The sequence below is a fragment of the Polypterus senegalus genome, chromosome 2 (assembly GCF_016835505.1).
Source record: "Polypterus senegalus isolate Bchr_013 chromosome 2, ASM1683550v1, whole genome shotgun sequence".
Taxonomy (NCBI): domain Eukaryota; kingdom Metazoa; phylum Chordata; class Cladistia; order Polypteriformes; family Polypteridae; genus Polypterus; species Polypterus senegalus.
Window position 1 is genome coordinate 50070269 of NC_053155.1, and position 24632 is coordinate 50094900.

At 36.3% G+C, this 24632-nt stretch overlaps 1 protein-coding gene across 1 annotated transcript; it reads left to right on the forward strand.

The window, feature by feature from the left end:
* Positions 1 to 3275: 3275 nt before the first annotated feature.
* Positions 3276 to 22803, forward strand: LOC120524208. The gene is made up of 5 exons (XM_039746078.1): positions 3276 to 3369; positions 5370 to 5660; positions 11255 to 11569; positions 15401 to 15503; positions 20809 to 22803. Exons 1-5 carry the CDS (start codon positions 3312 to 3314, stop codon positions 20861 to 20863), a joined length of 822 nt encoding a protein of 273 aa, XP_039602012.1. The 5' UTR covers positions 3276 to 3311; the 3' UTR covers positions 20864 to 22803.
* The last annotated feature ends 1829 nt before the right edge of the window (positions 22804 to 24632 follow it).

Consider the following 24632-nt stretch of genomic DNA (forward strand, 5'->3'; position numbering starts at 1 on the left):
GCGATAGCACCCCCTACCTGTCACAATGGCTACACGGTATTTCAAATGACTACATTTTTGGATAAAGTCTCAATTTGAGATTCTTGAAAGCTACTTAGGGAAAGGATTATTAGGCAGTCGGGGCCTTTTTGTTTTGTTCTAAGAGACCTGATGTAAAGTGTAGGACCATTTCCCTCAGCTTAATTTACCCATCCATATCTCAAATCTCTGTGTCCATTGGTACAAGCCTTTTAGCTTAGAACAACCAGAAGGAGGTTAAAGCTAATTTCACTACAATTTTACCTAGAGAAGTTAACCTCCTCAAAAATAAATTATGAGAAAGGGAACAGAGATTAAAAAAAGTAGAAATAGATGAGGTTGAGGAGGGATTTTAGTGGATGCTAAAAGTTAGGAAGTTAGTACACTAAGGTTCAAGAGGTGAGTACAGAGTTAAGCCTTTTTGTTTTACAGACCAGCCTTTGTTCTTTGGGGGGCCAAGGTTTTCTCATCTTCTGGATCAAGAACTTCTTGTCTCGTCTCATCATCCCTGAGGGGTCAAGATCTTCTTTTTCCATCCTTCCAAAATCAGGGTCTTCTCCTCTCTTTATCCTTCCAAGGTCAAGGTCTTTATATTTAATCATCGCAGCTGTGAAAATTACTTTTGTTTTGTGGAAGTTTTGGTATGTATTCAGGTGTCTGGAAACCAACCCTTAGAAGGGTTATATAAATAAATGATTTCATATTGTGTTATTAATTCTTTTTTGGACATGCTCTTTCTGTGTATTTTTTGGGTGTTGTTTGTTAAATATTGTATAATTTTGTATTATATTAACATTGTACATATTAGTTTTCTTTGTTACTGTCAAGATGCCCTGTCTCCTTTATGTAAAGTCCAAGGAAGCAGGGTTACCTGATTATGCCGCTTAGGTTCTGAACCTGTAATATAAATGGAGTAGCTATAAATGGAGATGGTTTTGACTCTTGATTTTTCATTTGTGATTCTTTTTTGGATATCCTGGTTTTGACCCTACTTCTTCTATAAGGGGATAAAATATGGATTTGCTGATTTATTTTTTTTAGGTTTTCCTTCAAAGAACACACACCACCAATCCAATCTCAATACACCCAGATAACCATAATTAATTTATGTAATAACACAGGTTGATACTACACTGACAATTTACAGCTTAAAAGCATGTGTATACATTTTATACATACATAAATTACATATACCTTATATATATATATATATAAAGTACAGGCCAAAAGTTTGGACACACCTCCTCATTCAATGTGTTTTCTTTATTTTCATGACCATTTACATTGGTAGATTCTCACTGAAGGCATCAAAACTATGAATGAACACATGTGGAGTTATGTACTTAACAAAAAAAGGTGAAAAAACTGAAAACATGTTTTATATTCTAGTTTCTTCAAAATAGCCACCCTTTGCTCTGATTACTGCTTTGCACACTCTTGGCATTCTCTCGATGAGCTTCAACAGGTAGTCACCTGAAATAAAACCATTTCTACGCTGCGGGTATTTTGCTAGTGCCCTATAAAACTCACACCTGTCATCTTGAAGTTCATTTGGAGGCTAGTCTTGGGCCACTTGAATGATGGACTTCCCACATCACATGACCCTCTCCAGCTTTCCTATTGCCCAAACTGTTCTACTGAGGATATCATATCATCTGATTTTCATCTAGCCCTGTTCCATCTGGACAAAAGAGACATTTATGCTAGAATGCTGTTCATAGCCTACAGTTTAATATTCAACAACTGAAAACATGTTTTATATTCTAGTTTCTTCAAAATAGCCACCCTTTGCTCTGATTACTGCTTTGCACACTCTTGGCATTCTCTCGATGAGCTTCAACAGGTAGCCACCTGAAATGGTTTTCACTTCACAGGTGTGTGGAATTTCTTGCTTTATCAATGGGGTTGGGACCAGCAGTTGTGTTGTGCAGAAGTCAGGTTAGTTGGACGATCATTTATTTTTCAAAAGGACAATGACCCCAAACACACCTCCAGACTGTGTAAGGGCTATTTGACCAAGAAGGAGAGTGATGGAGTGCTGTAAATGGTCATGAAAATAAAGAAAACACATTGAATGAGGTGGTGTGTCAAAACTTTTGGCCTGTACTGTATATTATATAAGATATATATATATAGATATATATATATATATATATATATATATATATATATATATATATATATATATATATATATATATATATATAGTCAGGTCCATAATGATTGGGACAGTGACATAATTTCCATAATTTTGATTCTGTACATCACCACAATGGATTTGAAATAAAGCATTCATGTGATTGTAGCATAGAGTTTCAGCTTTAAATTAAGGGGTTTACAAAAAATATCGTATGAGCTGTTAAGGAATGACAGACATTTTTCTGTATAGCCCTCCATTCCCAAGGGCTCAACGTTTGACTGACAATTCTGTTTCATCCATATTGTCATTATTTAATTAAAAATGTACTTGCTATAAATCTTTCCATGTACAAAATAAGTTATATAATATGGCAGTCAAAGAAATTTCAGTAAAAGAAAGCTACAAGATTAAAAGAAGTCACTCAATTAATATGATATATCACAGAAACTGCACTAAAACTGTCATGCCTACACATACCCACAATCACCCCTAACACGGAGCTAATTAGTAATTTAAAAGACCCTCTGCGTTATATAACCTGTTATTTATAAAAAAAAAACATAGATAACAAAGGCATAAGATCAGCAAACTTATTTTAAAACAACATTAAAGAAAAATTGCCAAATTCTAAAAAATACATGTCACACAAATGTTAGAAAACTGAGCATGTCTTCAGACAGAGGACTGCAGATGAAAGGAAGAAGTGCCCAAGCACAGTAGTTGACGCAGTGGTAGGAGTTTAACAGATTTTTACTTGAGTTTTTGGAAAAATTAAATGAACAGAAATTTATCATATGTTTTCTTTTGGTAGCAAAACTGAGTTTTGATGATCAAGTAACAATAGTTCTCCTTAAAATAACATTTGGTTAAGAGACATAAAGTTTTCATGTCTGTAGCGGTAAAATTGTTCATTCTATACTGCAAAATGAGGTCTCTAGTCAGGTTTCATCACTCAGGATGCATTAACCGCTTTTGAGTTCTGTCTTCAGTTAACAAGAATGGAAAACCACACCTTTTTAAATAACTATGATGCTGTTCAGAGAAATACCTAATACAATAACTTGACAATACCATAAAGTCTTCATTGTTGTTTCTTCATAGGAGTGATAGGATTAATTTAATTTTTTTATACCTATCCTACATAAAATCCATAATGCTACTCTTTCTTTATGTCACTGTCATTGTATGGAAAACATCACATCTAAAAAAAGGTATGTTAAACTAGCATAGTTAATGAAACAGTACAATTTGCTTCTACTTATTGTATATAGAACGTAAAAATGTTTAGTTTATAAGCAATTTTTGACACTCTCTAAACCGAAATTGAATTAATCAGATATATTTAATATAAGTAAACATTTTTGAAGGTGATATTACTATTAATTTGTAACAAGTTACAAATGTTACATCTATTGTAGAAAAGAAATACAATGTCATTTAAGTGTTTGTCTTGGACATATACAGCATTTTTGGATTTAATTAGCTATAGCATAAAATTAACATATTTTACTTGTATTATAAATAACAAAGTATATAACGGTGGATAACAGTTCAAGGCCTCTCATCAAATGTGTCATCTTTTAATATGACCATTTTGGGTCCTTCTCTCACTAATTTGTACATTGTATGCATCTGATCATGAATTACAACAATCTTATGTATTATATTATATTTGAGTTGTAAAGTCTCTAACCATATTTTTTTTTTTTTATTTCTTATCAGTGAACTGCAATCTAAGTCACTCCTTTCGCTGTTTCCTTTTCTATTAAACTAGCATCAAGTTAGGCAGTCAATCATACAGCATTCTGCAGAGGTTTATATCATTTAGCTTTCAGCACAAAAGAAAAATGTGCTTAAAACACTGAGATAAAATCAAAATATTTACATTAGTATGGTTTAGGTATAATTTTCTCTTTGTTATTAGCATTTGTTAGGTCAATCTGTGAGTATAACATTAATCAAATTTCTGGATTTTAGAGTTTTGATACATTTTTCTTCACCTGTTTCCTTTTTTTTTCTTTTTAAATAAATGCCCAAAATTCAGCTTCTTTGTATAGCTAGGCCCTGCTAATGGTGGGTGGCATATATCTTTGTGCTGATGTTTGTGCGTAGGTGGCAGAGGTTCATTGTTATGATTTTTGCAAATTGACCTCATATTACATAATAAATTGTACCTGATACCTTTTTTTTTCACTAAACACCAAACCTTCCTTTAGCTGTGATTTTTCTAAGAGTAACTTTCAGGTCCCCACACTTTTATTTTAAAGATAGTATTTCCTCATATACTTATGGATATAACTGAATACAACACACACAAACAAATTTATGAAAACCTCTGTCCCTTAACCAGTAAATGTACTGCATAAAAGGATCATAGCCTCTGAGATCCAAACTACAACTCAGAGCCCAGAATATGGACTGCGTGAGCCTGGACTGGGCTAGCACTGTGACTTCTGCTTTTGTACCCCACATTTCTGTAATTAATGAGCAGTAAATAACAAAGCTCTGTAAATACATGCTCAAAATCACTTTAGAAATGACCCTTTTTTGAATTGCAGATAGAGACACTCTAGGCAGATGCATGTCCAAATCCCTGACCAAACATGGCCTTCAATGAAGAATGTTAAAAGCTGTAAATGTTTTAAAAGTAGTAGAAAGTAATGTTCTGTTTCTCTGAAAAGTGTGAACTTTACTGCAATGCACAGATGCCATCTAATGCAATCCAATGCAACATACGTTCTGCCACTCTGATACAACCTCCAAGTTACATATTTTAGTGATATGAATTTTCAGTAATACTTGGTGTATTGTTGACATTATATATTGCATACTATATATATATATTTAGTTTTTTAAAAAAACATTTGTATGTTATAAAGACAAAATTTTATTATAAAATATTATTGGCACTCATATCATTTATGTTTAGTAGTAATTTATTAACATATAGTAATTAGATTTGAAAAAAGTAAGTTTCAAGCCTTCTTGTCAAAAATAGTTATCTTTATTGATACTGGTCACAAGCATAAGATAATATTTAACGTTTATTATTTTACATTTACTGAATTGTTAGTACAGTAACTTTACAGAAACGTTTCAAATGTTTTTTTATCACATAATAGAGGAGTTTGGACAGAAAATGTATCTCATTTTCATGATTAACACTCTTATTTCCTCTGTGTGTTTTAAATGTTTTTTTCCTGACTTTTAGAAACCATTCAAATGGAGTTTGGGAAGAACATTTCTCTGATTTGCTCAAACCACACATGGAGTGAACTAGTCTTTCAAAAATGGTCCATTTGGAAGTTAGGCATAGGGAAGTGTGATATTGAGGTACTCTATAATGGGACTATAAAAGACAACTGTACAAACAACCCAGTTTATGTAAACTCCACTAATCCACATCTTTCTATATCTAACTTTGAATCTAATTATGTTGGAAAATATTCCTGTGAATATACTTTCAATGGAGGAACAGATAAGAGAGACTACTATTTATGGGGTAAGTTAAATATTCTCATAGCTTGATCCCTTTTATGTATACATTTACAAAGGATTATGCATAAATTAATTTATGTTTACTAAAAAAATCACAGAATAAGTTAAGCTACCAGCCCTAAAACATTATGTTCCAACTTAAAAAAAGACATTTTCATAAAATTGTCATAGAGTGCTATAAATAACATTGGGTTTGGCAACTCACTATGCTTTTTTGAATTGTTTTTATGGTATTATGTATAGTATGGGAGAGTAATGCGTTACTGCTGTTGTCTAACAGCTCCAGGAGACCACTTGTGTAGAATTTACATGTTTTCCCAATTTCCACTTAGGTTTGTCTTTTACTGTTTCAGTTTTTAAGTGAAGGAATATGTAGAATTGGTGTACACTATAATGAGACTACGGTAAGCAACTGTAGAAACAACAAAACGTTTTGAAAATCAGTTGGTCCTCCTGTTGACAGCTGGAAAGTAGTGTCCATATGTAATTCATGGCTAAAGTTACTTTTTCACTTTCTATGTTTTCTAGTTCCACTAGTAAAGAAGTAAATTTTGAAGACCACAAATCTTTGCTTTTCAAGTCTGTTAGTTGTAGTTCAAACTGAGCTCTGTTGGAAATGGCAAAAAATGTATTTTATTGGCAAGAACAAAAGAGTGGACTTTTCATCTCTGAAAGCTTTGAGGTGACCAGTAAATGAATAATGCATTTTTGCAATAGCTGCCAGAAAGAACTTTTTATCAGTGACACTTTCAGTAGTTTCCAGATGTTTTTTAAAGCTTCAAAATTAAACAGATTTCCACGTTTCAAGTCTTCTGCAAACAAAGTAGTTTTCTTTGAAGAGGGTAACAAAGCCTTTATTTTTACCCATCATTACTGACTGCTCCATTTGTAGCGATAGATACCAATTTATTGATGCCAATTTTCCTAAAAGTTGAAATTTCCAAAATTGCTGCATAGATATCTTCACCTCGAGTTAGTCTCTTAAGAGGTATAAAAGCCAGTCAATCTTCATGTAGACCTTTATTGGAAACATACCATCCCATAATGCTAATTTGTGCAATTTCCTTCATGTCATGACTCGTCACATGCCAAAGAAAATACAGATGCCAATTTTATTTCATTAAGCTATTGATCTGTCATATTTTTACCCATTTTATTGATTCTGTTGTGAACAGAATTTCGTGGATAGTGGAGATTCTTTAATTTTTTAATAATATCTTTTTTTATTTTTGAAGTCAGAGTAGTGCTGTTAGGCCAAATTTAAAAAGCACTTTTTTATAAATTCTCCACCTGTGAAATGATTTCTATGCTTTGCAATATAACGAGAAACAGCAAAACTTGCTGATTGTTGCATATTTTGCTTTAATTCTATCATCCTCTTTTTTCTTCCTTTTTGGATGATTTTATGGTTTTTTTTCTAAATTCATCATTGCTTTGTTAAAAATTGATGTTCGAGATAGATTTTTTGTTATTGGGTAACTTTTCATTGCAAATTAGACATGTTCAAAGGCCCATAGAGTTTCAAATTTCAGTTTTAAATTTCTCGGATGCATAACAGCTCAAAGGTGATTACTATTACAATGTTGTTCAGTTCTGTAGTGATAGTCTTTATCTTCACCCCCACTTTCTTCAGCTCAGCAGTTGTCTGCTCCACCTTCCACTACACTACTTTAACTTTGCTGAGCGAGTAGTGTACTCTCCACTACAAACTCAGCTGGCTATAATATGTAAACAGGAGAAAATATAATGTTTACGAAGACCTGGGAAGGCATAATGATGATTAACCACAAAAAGTAAATGAAAGAATTAAACATTGAAGTGTACATCCTATCTCGAGTACTGAAAAAAATTCTGGAGAGCATATGATTTGACCTAAGACATAATTTCATTGAACGGAATGACTTTGAGGAAGATGTAGATGATGCAGTTAAGAGGTTAAACACAACAGAGGCGTGTAACAGACCGTCTGATTCACATATAGCTAAAGAAATATCTAAATGAAAAATAATGATATTAACCCATAAATAAATTATTTACCTTTAAGAAAGTATTATCAAATAATATGTTAAGACATGAAAATGTGAATGTGTCTATCGTTCTGGGAAGAGCCGCAGCCATGCAGTCAAAGAGCAGCTTGAGGCTCACAAGTCGTAGGCTGCTGACCCCTGGCCTAGATCAACGTGATGATGGATTAAAAAATGATACAAGCCAATTTCCTGTGCTTGACAAATAATGTAAACACAGGGTAAACAAAAACAATTGTTGGCATCTATCAAGGATTACACATATTGCTGATTGGAAACCAATGTCCCCAGATATGTTAATTTTCAAGCCAGGTAAATTGAAACACTTTCCAAATAAGCAGACAACTCTGTTATCAAAATATTGTATTGTATGCATGTTTAAGTAGTTCAAACATCAAAGCAGGTGACTCTTTTGCAAGACAGGCAAATATCTGTGTCCTGTAGATAGCCATCACAACAATCAATAACAGGATTATTCAGGAAAATGCCTTTCCACTTATCACCCAGTCCCAATAATGAGTGTCTATTGCCCCTTCATCTACTGGCTTTTACATTTAATATTTGCATGTTTCTTTGCCTAAGAGAAAAAAAGAAAGCCATCTAGTATATAAAAATGTTCCTTTCCAACACCCAAATGTTCCACTCTGATATGTGTACCCTAAACTGTGCAATTACTGCCACCATTATCCATTCAACACAGAAGCTAACTGTTGTTACTTTTCTCCTTCTTCACTTCATTCTACCTACATTTCACTATTTCTCAAGATATAAAGTATGTTATTTCACATTAGTGGTGCACTGCTCTGTTTAGATCTATATGATCTAATATATGATGGTTGATGTACTGACTGATCTTTATCTGAAGTATGAATCTGTTACAACTGTGCGGTAGATTAATGATACTCTAATGCATTGCAAGGTGGTTTAAAGAACTCAGTCCATTTGACAGCTGTTTTGTAACCATAGTGCTTTGTTACATCCAGGATTCAGACAAATAGTTAATTTAAAACGAGTGAAACATTTCTGAGAATAAAAAACAAATGTGAGTTTCAGTTACATTAGCTTGAGGGGGAAAATAAAAAAACAAATTTGAGTGTCAGTTGCATTAACTCAACGGGGACATGCTTGAAAAATAAAGTAATCCTATGAAAGTTCTGCAGAGACATATAAATATTATCTGTCCTGAACAAATTTCAGTTTAATACAAAATGACACTGTAAAACAAATTTAAGCTTTTTTTTTAGTTTATACATGAAACTATAAAAAAGCAACGTTTTACTTAGGTATGATGATACCATTTTGAATGTTTTTTTTTTCTTAAGAAGTACTTCATTGTATTATATGTACCATGTGATTTTAGTTTTAAGTTCACTCCTATCAGGAAATTCTTGACCTTATCTCTAATTTGTTGAACAACATCATAATGTTGTGCAGTAATGTGACAGAGCTCATAGAAAATTAATAGTTTATCTCCTAAACTTAATTTTCTCCATTAGGTGGTTTAAACCTACTGACCTTCAGCCAAGAATTTTAGGTGTTAAGTATATCTTTAAATATTCTACGTTTTCTTGTTCTAAAGTGATTCTGTAGGGATGTTTGAGAATGTCTGTTCTATTCTTCCATCCATTTATACAAACTGTTGCCCCCATGGACTTACTCAGTGATTAGTCAGTACGTAATTAGTAAGCTAGCTCAATAAGTCTTCTTGTCTTTACAGCGTTCTTTAGGTATTGTATGTCACATTGCATTTTTTGCCAACTTTTTTGGATTTAGTTAATATTTATATATTTTCCATTTTAATCTCACCTTCCTTTATTTATTTTTTCTGCATTGACAACATCAATTAGTACAAGAAAATCATTAAACTATGCAGTTTTTCTCTATAGTTATTAAAACTTTTTTAAGGATAACTTGGTGTTGTACTTATGAGGATCACAATATTTTTCTACACAACACTATATGTGAAACACTTTCTATTTATTGTACATTACAGAAAACTCTGTTAAAATAAGATAGAAAAAACATGGGTGTGATAGTCTGGGTCAGCTCCATGCTCCCTGGTTCCTTCCCGGAGTCTCTTGAAACCGATAGTCGTTAACCAAGATGAGCTGAGTGAATGAGGACACACACACAGTCAACATGGGGTGGGTGCAGAAGTGCTAAGTGCTTTTAGTAAAAATTCAAACAAACAAACAAAAAAAAACAGTGTCCACAAGTGCAGTGCAAGACCTTCCATAAATAAATAAATCCCTCTATTATATAAAAAAAATCCTGGGATGAGACAAGACTTTTTAGCCTGGGATGAGACGTGACTTTTTCAGAGAGATACTTTCAAGTCCCATGAGACAAGACTTTGTGCCAAGAGATTTAACCACGCCCTGAGCTGGAAATAAAAGACAAAGAGTAAATAACAAAATAGAAGGTCGTAAAGAATTCAAAAACGTTGGCACTATACACATGGAGAACAGGTTAGAGATAATGAAGATAATAAAATTCAAAAGTCTCAAAAATAATGATAGTAATGATCGCATTAGTGCAAAACAATGGAAACTATTACTCGGTGAGATAACAGAACAGCGAAAAGCTATTGAATATATTGTTTGGATTTAAACTTTAAGTCAGAGACTTGTAGATTGTCTAATCTGTGTTGCCATCAGGGAAAAGTAGTGTTTCTTTCCAATGAAGAGGCGTATCCGCAAGAATTAAAATATTTATTGTTTGGTGAAAGTGAAATCCACATACGCGAGCGGCAGAGACGTGGAGTGGCTTGGACATAGCACAGGCCAGGGTGTTGGCGAGTGAAGGGAGCAGAGGGTGAAGCCCCCTAGTGATCCAAAAAATCAAGGGTGTCAGATCAAGGTTAAAAACAAGTAATAAATATATTCCATAGAACAAGGTTAAAATCCTAGGCAGGTTATTTTTTCTAAAATAGTCATGAGCCCCATTGCCTCTCTCTAAAATCTGGCACCATCAGAACCTTGCAGCATGAGGAGACACCTTCTGACAGGTGCAGTCATCCTTTAAATCCCGGGTTCGGGATCCTACTGCTAGTCCATCATCGTCCATAGGACTCCCCTTTCAACTCCACACACGTCAACATCAGAAGGAAGATACTGCACACCAGGGCCTCTCCCTTTCTCCAGGTCCATACTCAATACCACGCCTGCCGCTTGTTTCCTTGGGGGCATACTGTTGACCACCTGCACCTACTTTGAGGTGTGAATGAGGCACCTGACTGATTGGCTCACATTTGCACATGAATACGTGATCAATCAAACACCCCAATCAACTCCAGAGTGGTGCCGGTATGTACACCTGCACCTTTTCTTAGCCTGCATGCCCTTGGACCCAAATTATTTGGTCAAAAATTGCTCTTCACTACGGACCTCTTATCACTTTGGGTTATTACATTTATTTTTTCCCCCCAGCTGTTTGTTATACATGCTTATGTTGCCTGCATTGATGATCATAGAAAATATGACAACTCTTCCTCCATAGTTTTACTCTTCATTTTAGTAAAAAATGTACATTCAATAAAATATTTTTATTAATTTATTTTTTGCTTTTTTATTAGGTGTTCATTATATAAACCATACATTTGGTGAAAACGTTTCTCTCACCTGCTTCCATCAAATGGCAAGCAATGATATGGTTACAAAAGTGATCACAAAGCTCAAATATGAAGAATGTGTTTATACTGTTGGAAAAAATCAAATACTCAATCAAACAATCAAAAGCACTTGTGAAGATCGAAAGGACTTTGTGATAGACATTAAAGATGGTTGGCTACACCTTGACATACCCGGTTTTCAACTCAAAGATGTAGGAAATTACACCTGTGAGACAAGATACAATGAAGAAATATTCAAACTCTGTTATGTTTTATCAGGCAAGTATAACAATAAAGAAAACTTTTAATTTCAGAAGTTTTAAAAAGCATGCATGGTTAATAAAACTTCATGTGAAACTTTTGATTTTTTAGATTGTTCAATGTGTAAGATATAGACAAGCTAATAGATATGAGGACAACAGAGAAAGAGTCTGCCCTCCATGGTAATCTACCACAGCCAAATAAACACCAAAGTAAGAAAATGCAGTAGAAGCTTTATTGCACTCCACTACAAGGAGGGATGATCAGTAGGGGAATACAAACTACAAATAAAAAACAATCAAAGTGACAAACTTATAACCTTTGTAGACCTGAATATATATTGTATGCCACTGTTCCTTTTCTATGAACTGGGGTAGATCACCCAGTTGCCTACCACAGAACCACCAAGCACTCTCTTTGCCACCTGCCTTACTCTCTTGACCATGATCTCTTTTTCTTGTGCCAATTGAGTCTTTACTGTGCCTAAAGACACAAGACAGCTTTTTAGCAGTTAATCAATACATTGCGAAAATATGTGAAATAAAATGCTTTCAATTTTTGGAAAGTTGTCAGAAAATCTTGAAACTGGCTGTAAAAAAATGTGAATATTGTCACTGGACACTCAGCTGATGTTTTGGTTTAACACTTCTTCATTTGCAATCAGCCATGTCTTCTTTTCTTTTTCTTAGCTTAATCTTATTTTAGCTTTTACCTTTTGAAAATTTATGTATATTCATTTTACTTCCCTTCATTGAGTCAAATTATTTCACACTTCTAGGACTAGAGCCTTGATGTGGTGGGAAGGCTATTGTGCTTCAATTATCCTTAGAGCTGCATTTTCCAAAAGTACAGTATGTGCTCTTGAAAAGGTTACCTTTGGTAAACACAGTAAGTCTAAAGGTAGGGGTCATACAAAGAGAATCCATAAATACATTCCATGAGAATTCCAATTAAAATCTAAAAGAACCTACCTTAAACAGGGATACTGGCACCCCTCATTAGAAGCCAGACAGGGATTGGTGGTGAACATAAATTGGCTGGACTTTAGCCAAAAATACGCTTTAAATCATCATATGGGTAAACTACCCATAAGAGAGTTAAATGAGGAAAAGGGAAAGACTCAGGTATAATGCCATTTAGCTGACAGGCAAAGGTGGTACATATCCCAGGCATAACAAACCCTAGCAATGTAAAGTTGAATGTGGATGTGGACCACAAGTTCTGTACTTAGGAAGGATCTTGAGGTTGAAAATGTTTGGCTAGGTATATTCAGACTCTCCAGTGTGCACAGTATGGTTTCTTGTACCAGTATTCTACAGCAGATTAACACTGGAGAGGAACACTTATTATTTGCAGGCATGCACCAAAATACTTTTTATAAAATTTAGCATTTTGATGACATTGTAGATCTGCTGGAAGGCTTTAATACTCATGTAGAATAATTATAGCAATGGGTGCCTGGGTGTCATTAAGAGCTACAACATGTCTGATCTGAGTGGTAAATTATTATTGTATGTCTGTGCTAATAACTGAAGATCCATAATGTGCACCATGTTCAGGTACAAGGTTGTTAGTTGTTAGTACAAGTTGTTGTTGGTATCCGGAGTATCTTAGGCATGGGGTCAATGACTTAACTTGTACAATATTATATACTGTATATTGTATTGTATCAACATCATGAGGCTATCCAGGTAAACAGAAGTGCTGAATTGGGATTATACAGCGCATTTGGAAAGTATTCACAGCGCATCACTTTTTCCACATTTTGTTATGTTACAGCCTTATTCCAAAATGGATTAAATTCTTTTTTTTTTTCAGAATTCTACACACAACACCCCATAATGACAACGTGAAAAAAGTTTACTTCAGGTTTTTGCAAATTTATTCAAAATAAAAAAACTGAGAAATCACATGTACATAAGTATTCACAGCCTTTGCTCAATACTTTGTCGATGCATTTTTGGCAGCAATTACAGCCTCAAGTCTTTCTGAATATGATGCCTCAAGCTTGGCACACCTATCCTTGGCCAGTTTCGCCCATTCCTCTTTGCAGCACCTCTCAAGCTCCATCAGGTTGGATGGGATGTGTCGCTGCACAGCCATTTTAAGATCTCTCCAGAGATGTTCAATCGGATTCAAGTCTGGGCTCTGGCTGGGCCACTCAAGGACATTCACAGAGTTGTCCTGAAGCCACTCCTTTGATATCTTGGCTGTGTGCTTAGGGTCGTTGTCCTGCTGAAAGATGAACCGTCACCCCAGTCTGAGGTCAAGAGCGCTCTGGAGCAGGTTTTCATCCAGGATGTCTCTGTACATTGCTGCAGTCATCTTTCCCTTTATCCTGACTAGTCTCCCAGTCCCTGCCACTAAAAAACATCCCCACAGCATGATGCTGCCACCACCATGCTTCACTGTAGGGATGGTATTGGCCTGGTGATGAGCGGTGCCTGGTTTCTTCTAAACGTGACACCTGGCATTCACACCAGAGTTCAATCTTTGTCTCATCAGTCCAGAGAATTTTGTTTCTCATGGTCTGTGAGTCCTTCAGGTGCCTTTTGGAAAACTCCGGGTGGGCTGCCATGTGCCTTTTACTAAGGAGTGGCTTCCATCTGGCCAGTCTACCATACAGGCCTGATTGGTGGATTGCTGCATAGATGGTTGTCCTTCTGGAAGGTTCTCCTCTCTCCACAGAGGACCTCTGGAGCTCTGACAGAGTGAGCACCGGGTTCTTAGTCACCTCCCTGACTAAGGCCCTTATCCCCCGATCGCTCAGTTTAGATGGCCGGCCATCTCTAGGAAGAGTCCTGGTGGTTTCAAACTTCTTCCACTTATGGATGATGGAGGCCACTGTGCTCATTGGGACCTTCAAAGCAGCAGACATTTTTCTGTAACCTTCCCCAGATTTGTGCCTCGAGACAATCCTGTCTCGGAGGTCTACAGACAATTCCTTTGACTTCATGCTTGGTTTGTGCTCTGACATGAACTGTCAACTGTGGGACCTTATATAGACAGGTGTGTGCCTTTCCAAATCATGTCTAATCAACTGAATTTACCAAAGGTGGACTCCAATTAAGCTGCAGAAACATCTCCAGGATGATCAGGGGAAACAGGATGCACCTGAGCTTAATTTTGAGCTTCATGGCAAAGGCTGTGAATACTTATGTACATGTGCTTTCTCAGTTTTTTTATTTTTAATACATTTGCAAAAACCTCAAGTAAACTTTTTTCATGTTGTCATTATGGGGTGTTGTGTGTAGAATTCTGAGGAAAAAATTGAATTTAATCCATTTTGGAATAAGACTGTAACATAACATAATGTGGAAAAAGTGATGCGCTGTGAATACTTTCCGGATGCACTATATCTTTTGGTTTACACGAAACTTCTGGTAAATCCCCAGGAGCAGGAAATGTTTTGATAGTGTGGGAAAATTGGACTGAACATGATTGAATGAATGAATGAATATATTGAAATAATTCATAAAAAATAATCTTAAAAAAATCACTTTTCAATTACATGAATATGTTTTATGAACCTTTTGCATGAATGGAAATAATTCATAAAAAATATCGTTAAAAATGTACTTTTTATTTTTCAATTACATTAATATGTTTTATGAACATTTTGATTGTTTTATATTTTCTGTAAATATTTTATATTTCTAATTTTGTGCATGTAATCTGATCATGCGTTATAAGAATATCACTGTATATAAACTGAGATGCATATTTTTAGATATCACATGATTTTGAAGAAATATTAAATGTTGACTATTGTTCTTTATGGGTATGCATGGTGCAGCCATAAAATCACATTCATATATTTTTTCATTGTTTCACCAATTTTTATTTTAGGGTATCCTGCTATTACCACGTTTCTCACAGCTGATACACTTAGATATTGTGTTGTTCCTGCTGCCATTGTCATTCTAATTCTAATTTCTTTAGCTGCTTACAGGTGAGACGTTCATCCCTTTGAATGAATTAGCTTTTACTATTTGTCATATTTCATGTTTTCCATTTTAAATGAATTATTATACATGAGGTGGGTCCAAATGTATTTTTTTCTTGTCCTAATGTTTGCTATCATCATGTGTCTTCTTCTCCTCTCCACACTGTTTCTATACCTAATATCTTACACTACAGGTACATATTTAGGAGGGTTGCTAGATTATTTTTTAATACTAAATAGACTTAAAAAAAACTACACATAAAAATTAAAAATGATAAAAGATTTAACAAAGGTTATACAGTGTGTTTTACACACACTCACACACACACTCTTGTCCTGACAAACAACTATTAACATAAAGTGCACACAGATTTACCTGTTTACATGCCTGCATAATGCTATTTATTCACCAAGAGCACTTGGACCTTCATTTCTTGGCTTTGGAAGCCAAGAATATTGTTTTGACATTTGCTTTTGTTAACACTGTGCTATATTAAAAATTACAAGTTATATTAGATATTTATTTTCAAAACCAACAAAGATAAGAAATGGTGTTTTTAATGTTATGGAGGCAAGCAATACTTTTTTCACATATAATGCGATGACTACATACCTGGGCAGGGCTTGGCTTTACTTTAACATCAATCAAGGAAAGCATATGCAATATGCATGTTTTAAAGGCTGTGGTGGGCTGGCGCCCTGCCTGGGGTTTGTTTCCTGCCTTGTGCCCTGTGTTGGCTGAGATTGGCTCCAGCAGACCCCGTGACCCTGTACAGTAGTTAGGATATAGCGGGTTGGATAATGGATGAATGGATGTTTTTCCAGGTTTGTTTTTGCCTTTTGCATTTCTCCAGCCCAGTTACTCTTCAGAAAAAGATTTATCAGCAGTGATAAAGTAGAGGCTGAAGTTCTTGTCTTATTGGACAGCATAGACTTTCATTTACATGTTATTTTTTGTCACAACCTGTAGATAAAGACTGAAATGTTGAGCTAATGACTTCAAGCAGTGTAAATTAGGATTTATCTGTCATAGCAGGGATGGTGCAATATGAGTATTGTGGGGTACAGCCCAGACACAGACAGGTAGACATGCTGGTTTCACCAAACACACATTTATTTACAAATATTAAGTACAAAGTACAATAAAGTGCACGAACCCAGTGCCTCAGCACCAATCACCCCTTTAAGTCCTGGCCACACAACAATGCCTTTTCAGTCTTTAGACCGCCTCCACTCCTCTCCTCCGAGCTCCATCCACTTCCACCCGACTCTCGCCATCAAATGGAGGGAGGCGGCCCCTTTTATACACCCCAGGATGGGCTCCAGGTGCTTCCTGAGGAGCCTCCACCGACACACCCCCGTGTGGCGGAAGTACTAGCTCTGTAGCCAGAAGCCCTCCGGGTGTCCCTGATCCTCTTCCCCCCAGCACTTCCTGGTGCGGTGGAAGTGCTGAGGTCCAGGGCTCCCAAGGCATTGGGGCGGCCCCTGGCGGTGACCACGGGCCCCTACAGAGTTGGGCTTTCAAGCCCTCTACCTGTGGCCCCAAACACAACCAGGGCGGTTGCCCCCTCGTGGTTGCACAAGCCTTCCTCCGGTCCTCCTGGGCGTCCTGGCTGGGTACCACCCACAGCCACGTGCCACAGTATCTTGTAAATACTGAGAGAATTTCGAAATCTTGCACTACATGATGTAAGAATTATTTCTTTACTTGGGAATCTTTCAAGAGAAGTTGGAGAAAAGTAAATCATCTAGGCTGTACTACATGTTGCCAGTCTGACTATGACTCGGATACTGTATACAGTAGATGAATAAATGAACTGGTATCTTCTGTATATGGAGAGATTAATAATGTCAATTATTATTTATCGCCAATGAATTATTTATTCAATGTTAAAGATCAAAACTTTTGTGACTTTAAAACTCTGCTTAACAGTCAATCTGTTGTTGGTGCTGGCTTAATAATTTCAGGGTCTTGGGGGTCAAAGCCTATCCCAGTGCAATCCTTAGCCAGACAAGAGCTGACTGTGGGTAGGACTCCAGTCAGCATCCATTCTTTAATCCATTTGTCTTTCCATTATCTGAAATTATTCAGCCATGACACAGACCTTAACAATGCAAATGTAGAAAGTATCACTATAAACCAAATGTATAATTGTCCTATAAAACTATTACCATCTATTTACTTTTTGTTAACACCAACAATCTCTAAATTAATCAATTTGTGTTATCTAAACCTACTTTTCTATTTCAAGAGCCATAAAATGTGAAAGCTCTTTAATTAGTGTACTCATAATGAATGACTTTGAACATAATGTGTATGTAGAATTGGAAAGAAACTGAAATGCCACACTAGAAAATCTATCCATCCATTATCCAACCCGCTGAATCTGAACACAGGGTCACGGGGGTCAGCTGGAGCCAATCCCAGCCAACACAGGGCAGTAACCAATCCCAGGCAGGGTGCCAACCCACTGCAGGACACACACAAACACATCCACACAATCGCCAATCCACCTAACCTGCATGTCTTTAGACTGTGGGAGGAAACCCACGCAGACATGGGGAGAACATACAAACTCCACGCAGGGAGGACCCAGGAAGCGAACCTGGGCCTCCTAACTGCGAGGCAGCAGCGCTACCCACTGCACAACCGTGCCGCCCCACTAGAAAATGGAAAAGTTTATTATGTAATTAATTTTTGTCATCTCTTTTTGAATCAATGGCATGCCTGGTATGACTGCAAATATGTAGTGTACTCCTCATTTAACTTTATTCTGTGGATTTGATTTTCTGTTTTCAAACCTAAATCATGTAAGCTGTACAAATTTTAAGAATACAATGGAGTGATAAAATATTAAAATTATGTATAAAGAAATTCCTCATAAATGGAAAAATACAAAAAATTAGATGAAGGAAAGAGAATGCTGACCATAATAGAGAAATGTCTATCCTTTATTCTTTTAATTGTTTTCAGATTATACCAGTTCAACAGAAGAGTTTACTTTGTAACTGAGTTTGCACTTTTTTATGTCTATAGTAGGAAATTAACATTTTTTTGCTCTTCAGGAGTAAATATAAATTTGAAATCCAAGTCTTAACTTTCTTGACTTGGAAACCTACCTTTGCAAATTAAATTCAAAAATCTAAATTTAGTGATTTTGGTCAACACACTTATTTCAAACATTTGTTATATTGTAACCATTTACCAGAAATAGCAGTATGCAAATGTACTTTGACAGGCTCTTTATTAACTTCAAAGGTCCACCTGTAGGATGTATTGGAAGTAAAACAAGTCAGATAATGGAGTTTTTAGTTAGATGTCTGTTATTCTGAGTACTGAAGATGTCACTTTCTGTTCTGATCCCAGTGAAGGCCTTTAACTGAAGTGGTAACACTAGCATTAATATTTCACTTCACAAGGGCTCTTTGCTCTTAACACAATACTGCATAACTATTTTAGGACTATTTTTGACTTAGTTTGTTACTTGATTTGGTGTCGTTTGCCGTGTATTCTGTAGCTTCTTAGCAAAAATCCTGACTCATTCTATAGCACCTTCTTAATATGTACAGTATAATGCGATAACTTCCACATTGAAGTGGGCCTGAGCTAAAATTCTCCACTTATGGGTATCTTTGCTACATCTTCATCTTGTTAAGATTGCATTGTTGGTACAAAACCTAATCTTGAGAGCACACAAGAACACCACATATATATATCACTTGGCAGGAAATGGGTTTTCAGAAAAACGTGGTATTTTCTTCTTATTGGAAGAATACTCTGTGGTTGGCTGGCACCCTGCACGGGATTTGTTCCTGCCTTGCACCCTGTGCTGGCTGGGATTAGCTCCAGCAGACCCCTGTGACCCTGTGTTAGGATATAATGGGTGGGACAATGACTGACTGGAAGAAAACCTGCTCTTTGAAATGAACTGGTATTTGGAGTTTCTCAGTATACTAGGAAAAGGGTTGGTTGTCAGTCACAATTAGTGACTCATTAAATCAACCTTAAAGTTGATCTTTAACCTGCTTATATTCTGTTCACAGTGGTTAATGATCCAGAGCCCTGAGGGCAAACCCTGTCCTAAGCACTGTGTGTGTGGAATTTGTAAATTCTCCCCATGTCTGTGTGGAGTTTCCACCAGGTACACCACTAACAACCCAAAAGACTTGCAGGTTTGGTTCAGCAGCAGATCCAAATTGGCCCCTTTGTGAATGTGTGCATGAGTGGGCCCTACAATGGATTGTTGTTCTCTCCTGGGCTGTTTCTTGTCTTGGTCCACTTCATCCATATCACTGAGCCCATCTCCATGACCAAGAGCTAGATTAAGCTAAATTGAGAATGTATGCTATTGTTTATAAATCAAGTTATCATCAAGTGTTGATGTTCAAAGAGTATTAGACATTTAAACTGAACTATAAAAATTAAAATAGAAATAGGGAAAACTTCAATGTAAACAGCAACCATAAAATTTCAAATTGAAAATAAGGAGTAATCATATGGAGATAAGTAAAAAATATTTTTCAAAAAATGAACCACCAGATTTTATTGACTAGTTTGATAAGACACATTTGGGTCCGTGGCAATATGCAGTTTTATAAATAGAAGCAGTGTGTTCAGGCTCAGAGGGATGTAGGTGAAAGCGTTAGCATGGCGGAGGGCAGTTGATGGGCAGTTGGCTGTCCAGGCATTCACGTGCGGATGGTCACATTTGGTGGCAGAGGTGGGCTGAGCCAGTGGCAATGGGGAATGATGATGAGTGGAAGATGAACAAGAGGATTTAGTGACTCATTTATACAAAGGACCCAGTTACCCAAGCCTAAATAATAATTATACTTTTAACTGATTATATATTATTTTTTTAATTGTTTTTTTAAATGTTCTTATTCTTTTAAATGTTCTACTTTTACAAGGGGGCTTGGGATTTGGTTTTAGTATTGAGTTTTTAGTGCCCTTATTGTGTTAGATTTTAGGTGCAGATGAGTGTGATAAGATGCATTTGGGTCCATGTTGACGATGTTATAATGAAAATTATGCGCTCAGGCTCAGAGAGTTGTAGGTGTCAAGCAGGAACATGGCAAAGTGGCTCTAGGGGGTTGATGGGCAGTTGGCTGGCCAGGCTTTCACATGTGGACCATCACAAGTAGATTCTGCTAACCCCATATACTGGAAGCTACCATGATTTGGCTTTAACTTCTACTTCAAAAGTTGAGTCCATTTCTCTTGCCTATGATCACTTCATCACTGCATCAAATTGTTTCAACACCACTTCTTAACTATTAATACTGTACTGTTTGTTTTTTTTTTTTTTAGATATGCAGATCATCTCCGACGTGCCAAACTTTCTCGCAGCTCCCAAAATTGCTAAAAATCTGGGTCTCATTCTGACTTACAATCTCACCAGTGAATTGCTGTATATGGCATAAAAAATAAGCCATATGAAGATTTTAATGATCAAAATTCACAAAACTGAACTTTGAATTAAACAATATATAAAATAAGAGCTTGAACTGCACAAACAAGCCAAAAAGTGAACCGTGTGAACTGACAATGATTAACCTGCCAGCTATAAGACAGCTCAGTAAAGAGCCAGCAATTAGAAAACCTGGTCCTTTTGACTTTATTTAAACTGAGTCTTCTTAAACTTTTAAACTCTGTACTCTAGATCACATTTTAAACATAATCTTGTGTATCTTTTTAAATGACTGATATTGACTGATTTTAAAATCTGTATTCTTTCTGACTTGAACTTTTTTTTTAGAATCTTAAAAGGAAAACAGATTGTTACAAATACTTTCTGTAATTTATTAGACCATGGGTAATTAATATCCGAAATGACAAATATCCTGACAATTTGGGACCGAATTTACAAATATCTTGTAACTAATCTTCATTAGATGAGAATTGAGGCCTTCAAGTTTGAGATGCATGCTGAACAGAGAAAGGAAGAGCAGAGCAGGAGAACAAAATAACCAAGGGCCTCATGTACAGGTATAACGTGGTGCATAGAATTCACACTAAATCATGGACAAAAGTGGAAATATGCATATGGACAAAAAATCCAGATGCATAAATCTGTGCATACAACAAGTTCCCTGCACTTCCCCTTTCCAAATGCAAATGAACATGAAATTTAACCCACATGCATATGCCTACAACCGCACCCCAAATCCTCTCAGAATTTTACATATTTTAATATACAATCAATACAAATATCACATTCCATTCAGTGTTTTGTTAAAAGACAAAGGTAAGGGCACGTGAAAAAAGAAGAATGTCAGCGAATGCGAAGTGTTGGCAAGGAAAAACATACTATTTGTTGGCTTACACAGTGGTATAAGCAACAAAAGCGTGGTGGAAACACTCAAATGTTCAAATTCAGAAAGTCAGATAGTGCCTGAAATAAAAAAGAAGTGTTCAGATATTACAGTCGACATGAAAATGCAAGTCGCAGCCCATACTGATGATACAATGGTGCTGCTGGGCTGAGCACGTCTTCATGCGCTGGCTGTGCACACACACCTCAGCCTTGGAAACCTCTGGGTGGCCATCTGACTATGTGCTGACGGATGCTGTTCTGGAGTCACAAAATGCATTAGTGGATGCTGTAAGAGATGTGGCCAATAAACTAAGGAGTATAAGGGCTGTAGTGTGTGATATTGACCACAAATTAAATGCATTGGTCAAAAAATAAATGCTACAGCTGATTACCTGTTTTTACATTCTGCTAATTACATTCAAAGGAAGTTGTAATGCTGTCCGATTTGGCTGATCATTTGGTGGGTCATGGTCAGATTCATCATACCGCATTCCTTCAGGTTATGGGCAAGCCAAAATTGTGTGTCACATTATGCAGCAATCACTTTCTGTGCACTATAGAGCAGCACATTAATAGAGTGGAAATGCTTTCTATTTACATAAGCTATTCATTCTCTGAAGGCGCTTTTATAGTGTAGTGTCGGCACTGAGCGCCACAACGGATCGATTCTCTGCTCTTTATCTTTAAAAGGACTGTTTGCCTTTTGCAGCACTAGTTGGAAAAGGCACCTGCAACTGTGCAGAGCTGCTATTTATATAAGTTCTCCAGCTATAGATGATGTAATGCCAGCTCATTCTTTTGGGAATTCATCCCTGGTTGATGTAACTTGTCCGGTGCCATTGCAATAGCAATGTACGTGCAGTGGACCACTCTGATTACATTTGAAAAACTGGATGTTGCTGTGAGTTGCACTTTCATGTTTCCCAGTTCAACCACAGTTTAAGGAAATTTTACATATCTGGATGACAAGTGGATAACACCATACTATACAGCTGGCATGGAGCGACTCAGTGATGACTGAGAAATACCCGATCAGTCAGCAAGTTCACATTGAAAAGCTCTTGTGGCTAAAAACCCGAGAGTGGACAGAACTTGCAAAGGAGCAGGTAAAGTACCATTCCTCAAAGTCTGCTTTTGTAAATCTGGTACCAGTTCAGCACACAGCTCCAAGAGGATAGCTCTTTAAAATCGAAATCAACTTAGAAGCTAGCCATCATTATCTATAAATACAAGCTCTTTTCTAATTCTTCCATTTGCGATGTCTTCTAACAACGCTAAAGCAGCCATGGTAGTTGGAATAGTTTTGCCATTCTATGTACCATTATATTGTTACAGAGTAGTTACAAGTGAATTAAATTTGTAAACGATATGAAATTAATTTCAGTGTATTTGATAAAGCCTGCATCATAGATGTGAATCTAAAAAAGAATAGCAGACTGCAGAAACAGTAGCCTGCTTTGATGCTGGGTGTTGCCAGTTTTCAAAACCGAGCACAAATTTACGTACTCAAGGGTGAAAATGTATGTGGCTTTAAGGCAAGTTTAGTTTTTTACATCTCGAAGTGAGCATGAAAACAGGCGTACGCAACATTTTTGTGTACACACCGTTTATACATGAGGCCCCAGGACAGCAAAGAAGGGAACAACAAAAAAGAAGAAACCAAAGGAATGGACATGACCTTGATGGAGTAAACAACAATCTGATGCAACTCTGTACCCAGACTTGAAAAGACTCATCTTCCATTCCCTGTATTTTCTGTATATGTATTTTTTATAAGACTCTTTTTCAACTTTTTATGTCTCTTTTCAAATATATTTCCTACTTTTATTACCATCTGTTTTACTGTGATTTTATTACTTTTACTTTATAATAATATTTGAGTTATTCTGTACTGTTTGATTCAGTCAAAGTACAGTATATTGATAAGAGCACCTAGTGTGGGTGATTGCCATATTCCTACAGGGGTTTGCAGCTCAGAAGTGACGTCTTCAAAAGAAAGCAGAGCGGTGAGTGGGCACCTGCTTAGGTGATTGGCACAGATGTAGCTCAGATGTAGCTTTGGTCTGCTTGTGTAGATGTACTATTATTTTCTTGAGGGAACTAAGGCTGTATGCATAAAGCACTATAAAGTAAATACCTAACACTCATATAAACATTACAGTTAACAATTACTATAACATAGGCAAACCAAAATAACAAATATAGGAAGCTCCATGATAATATTTTCAAGGTACAGTGTTAAGAGCAACTGGTGTGGGTCAATGCCATATTTCCACAGGGGTTAGCAGTTGAGGGGGGACTCCACCAATAATAAAAGCAGTGAGGTAAGTGGGTACTGCTTTGGTGATTGGCACAGGTGTTGCTTAACTGTTTGGTCTGCTTATGCTGAACTGGTAAGTCTCTTTGATTAAAACAACGTGGGGTGCTATAAAGAAGCTTTATTAAGGCAAAATTTCAAAAACAATACACTGCTAACACAGCTTTCTCATCTAAAACATCTACATGATCAATTTATATCTGAAAATATCCTCTGTTTAGATACTTGCTGTAAGTAGTGGCTGTCTTCACTTGGACTTTTGCAACCCACTTTTGCCATGGCTCCTTAATTACACCATCAGCCTACTAAAGCTTAATCTGAATGAAATAACCTGATCAAAAGTTCCATTTGGCTTGCCATACAACCTAATCACCTTTCACCTGCAACTAACTGCAGCCCGCTTTGGAGTCAGCAGGCCTGGTGATGGCTTATTGGACTGTCAGAATATCTGGCTGTCTCAGATATTTTTTGTGTGTTCGACTAGAAAACAGCAACCATAAA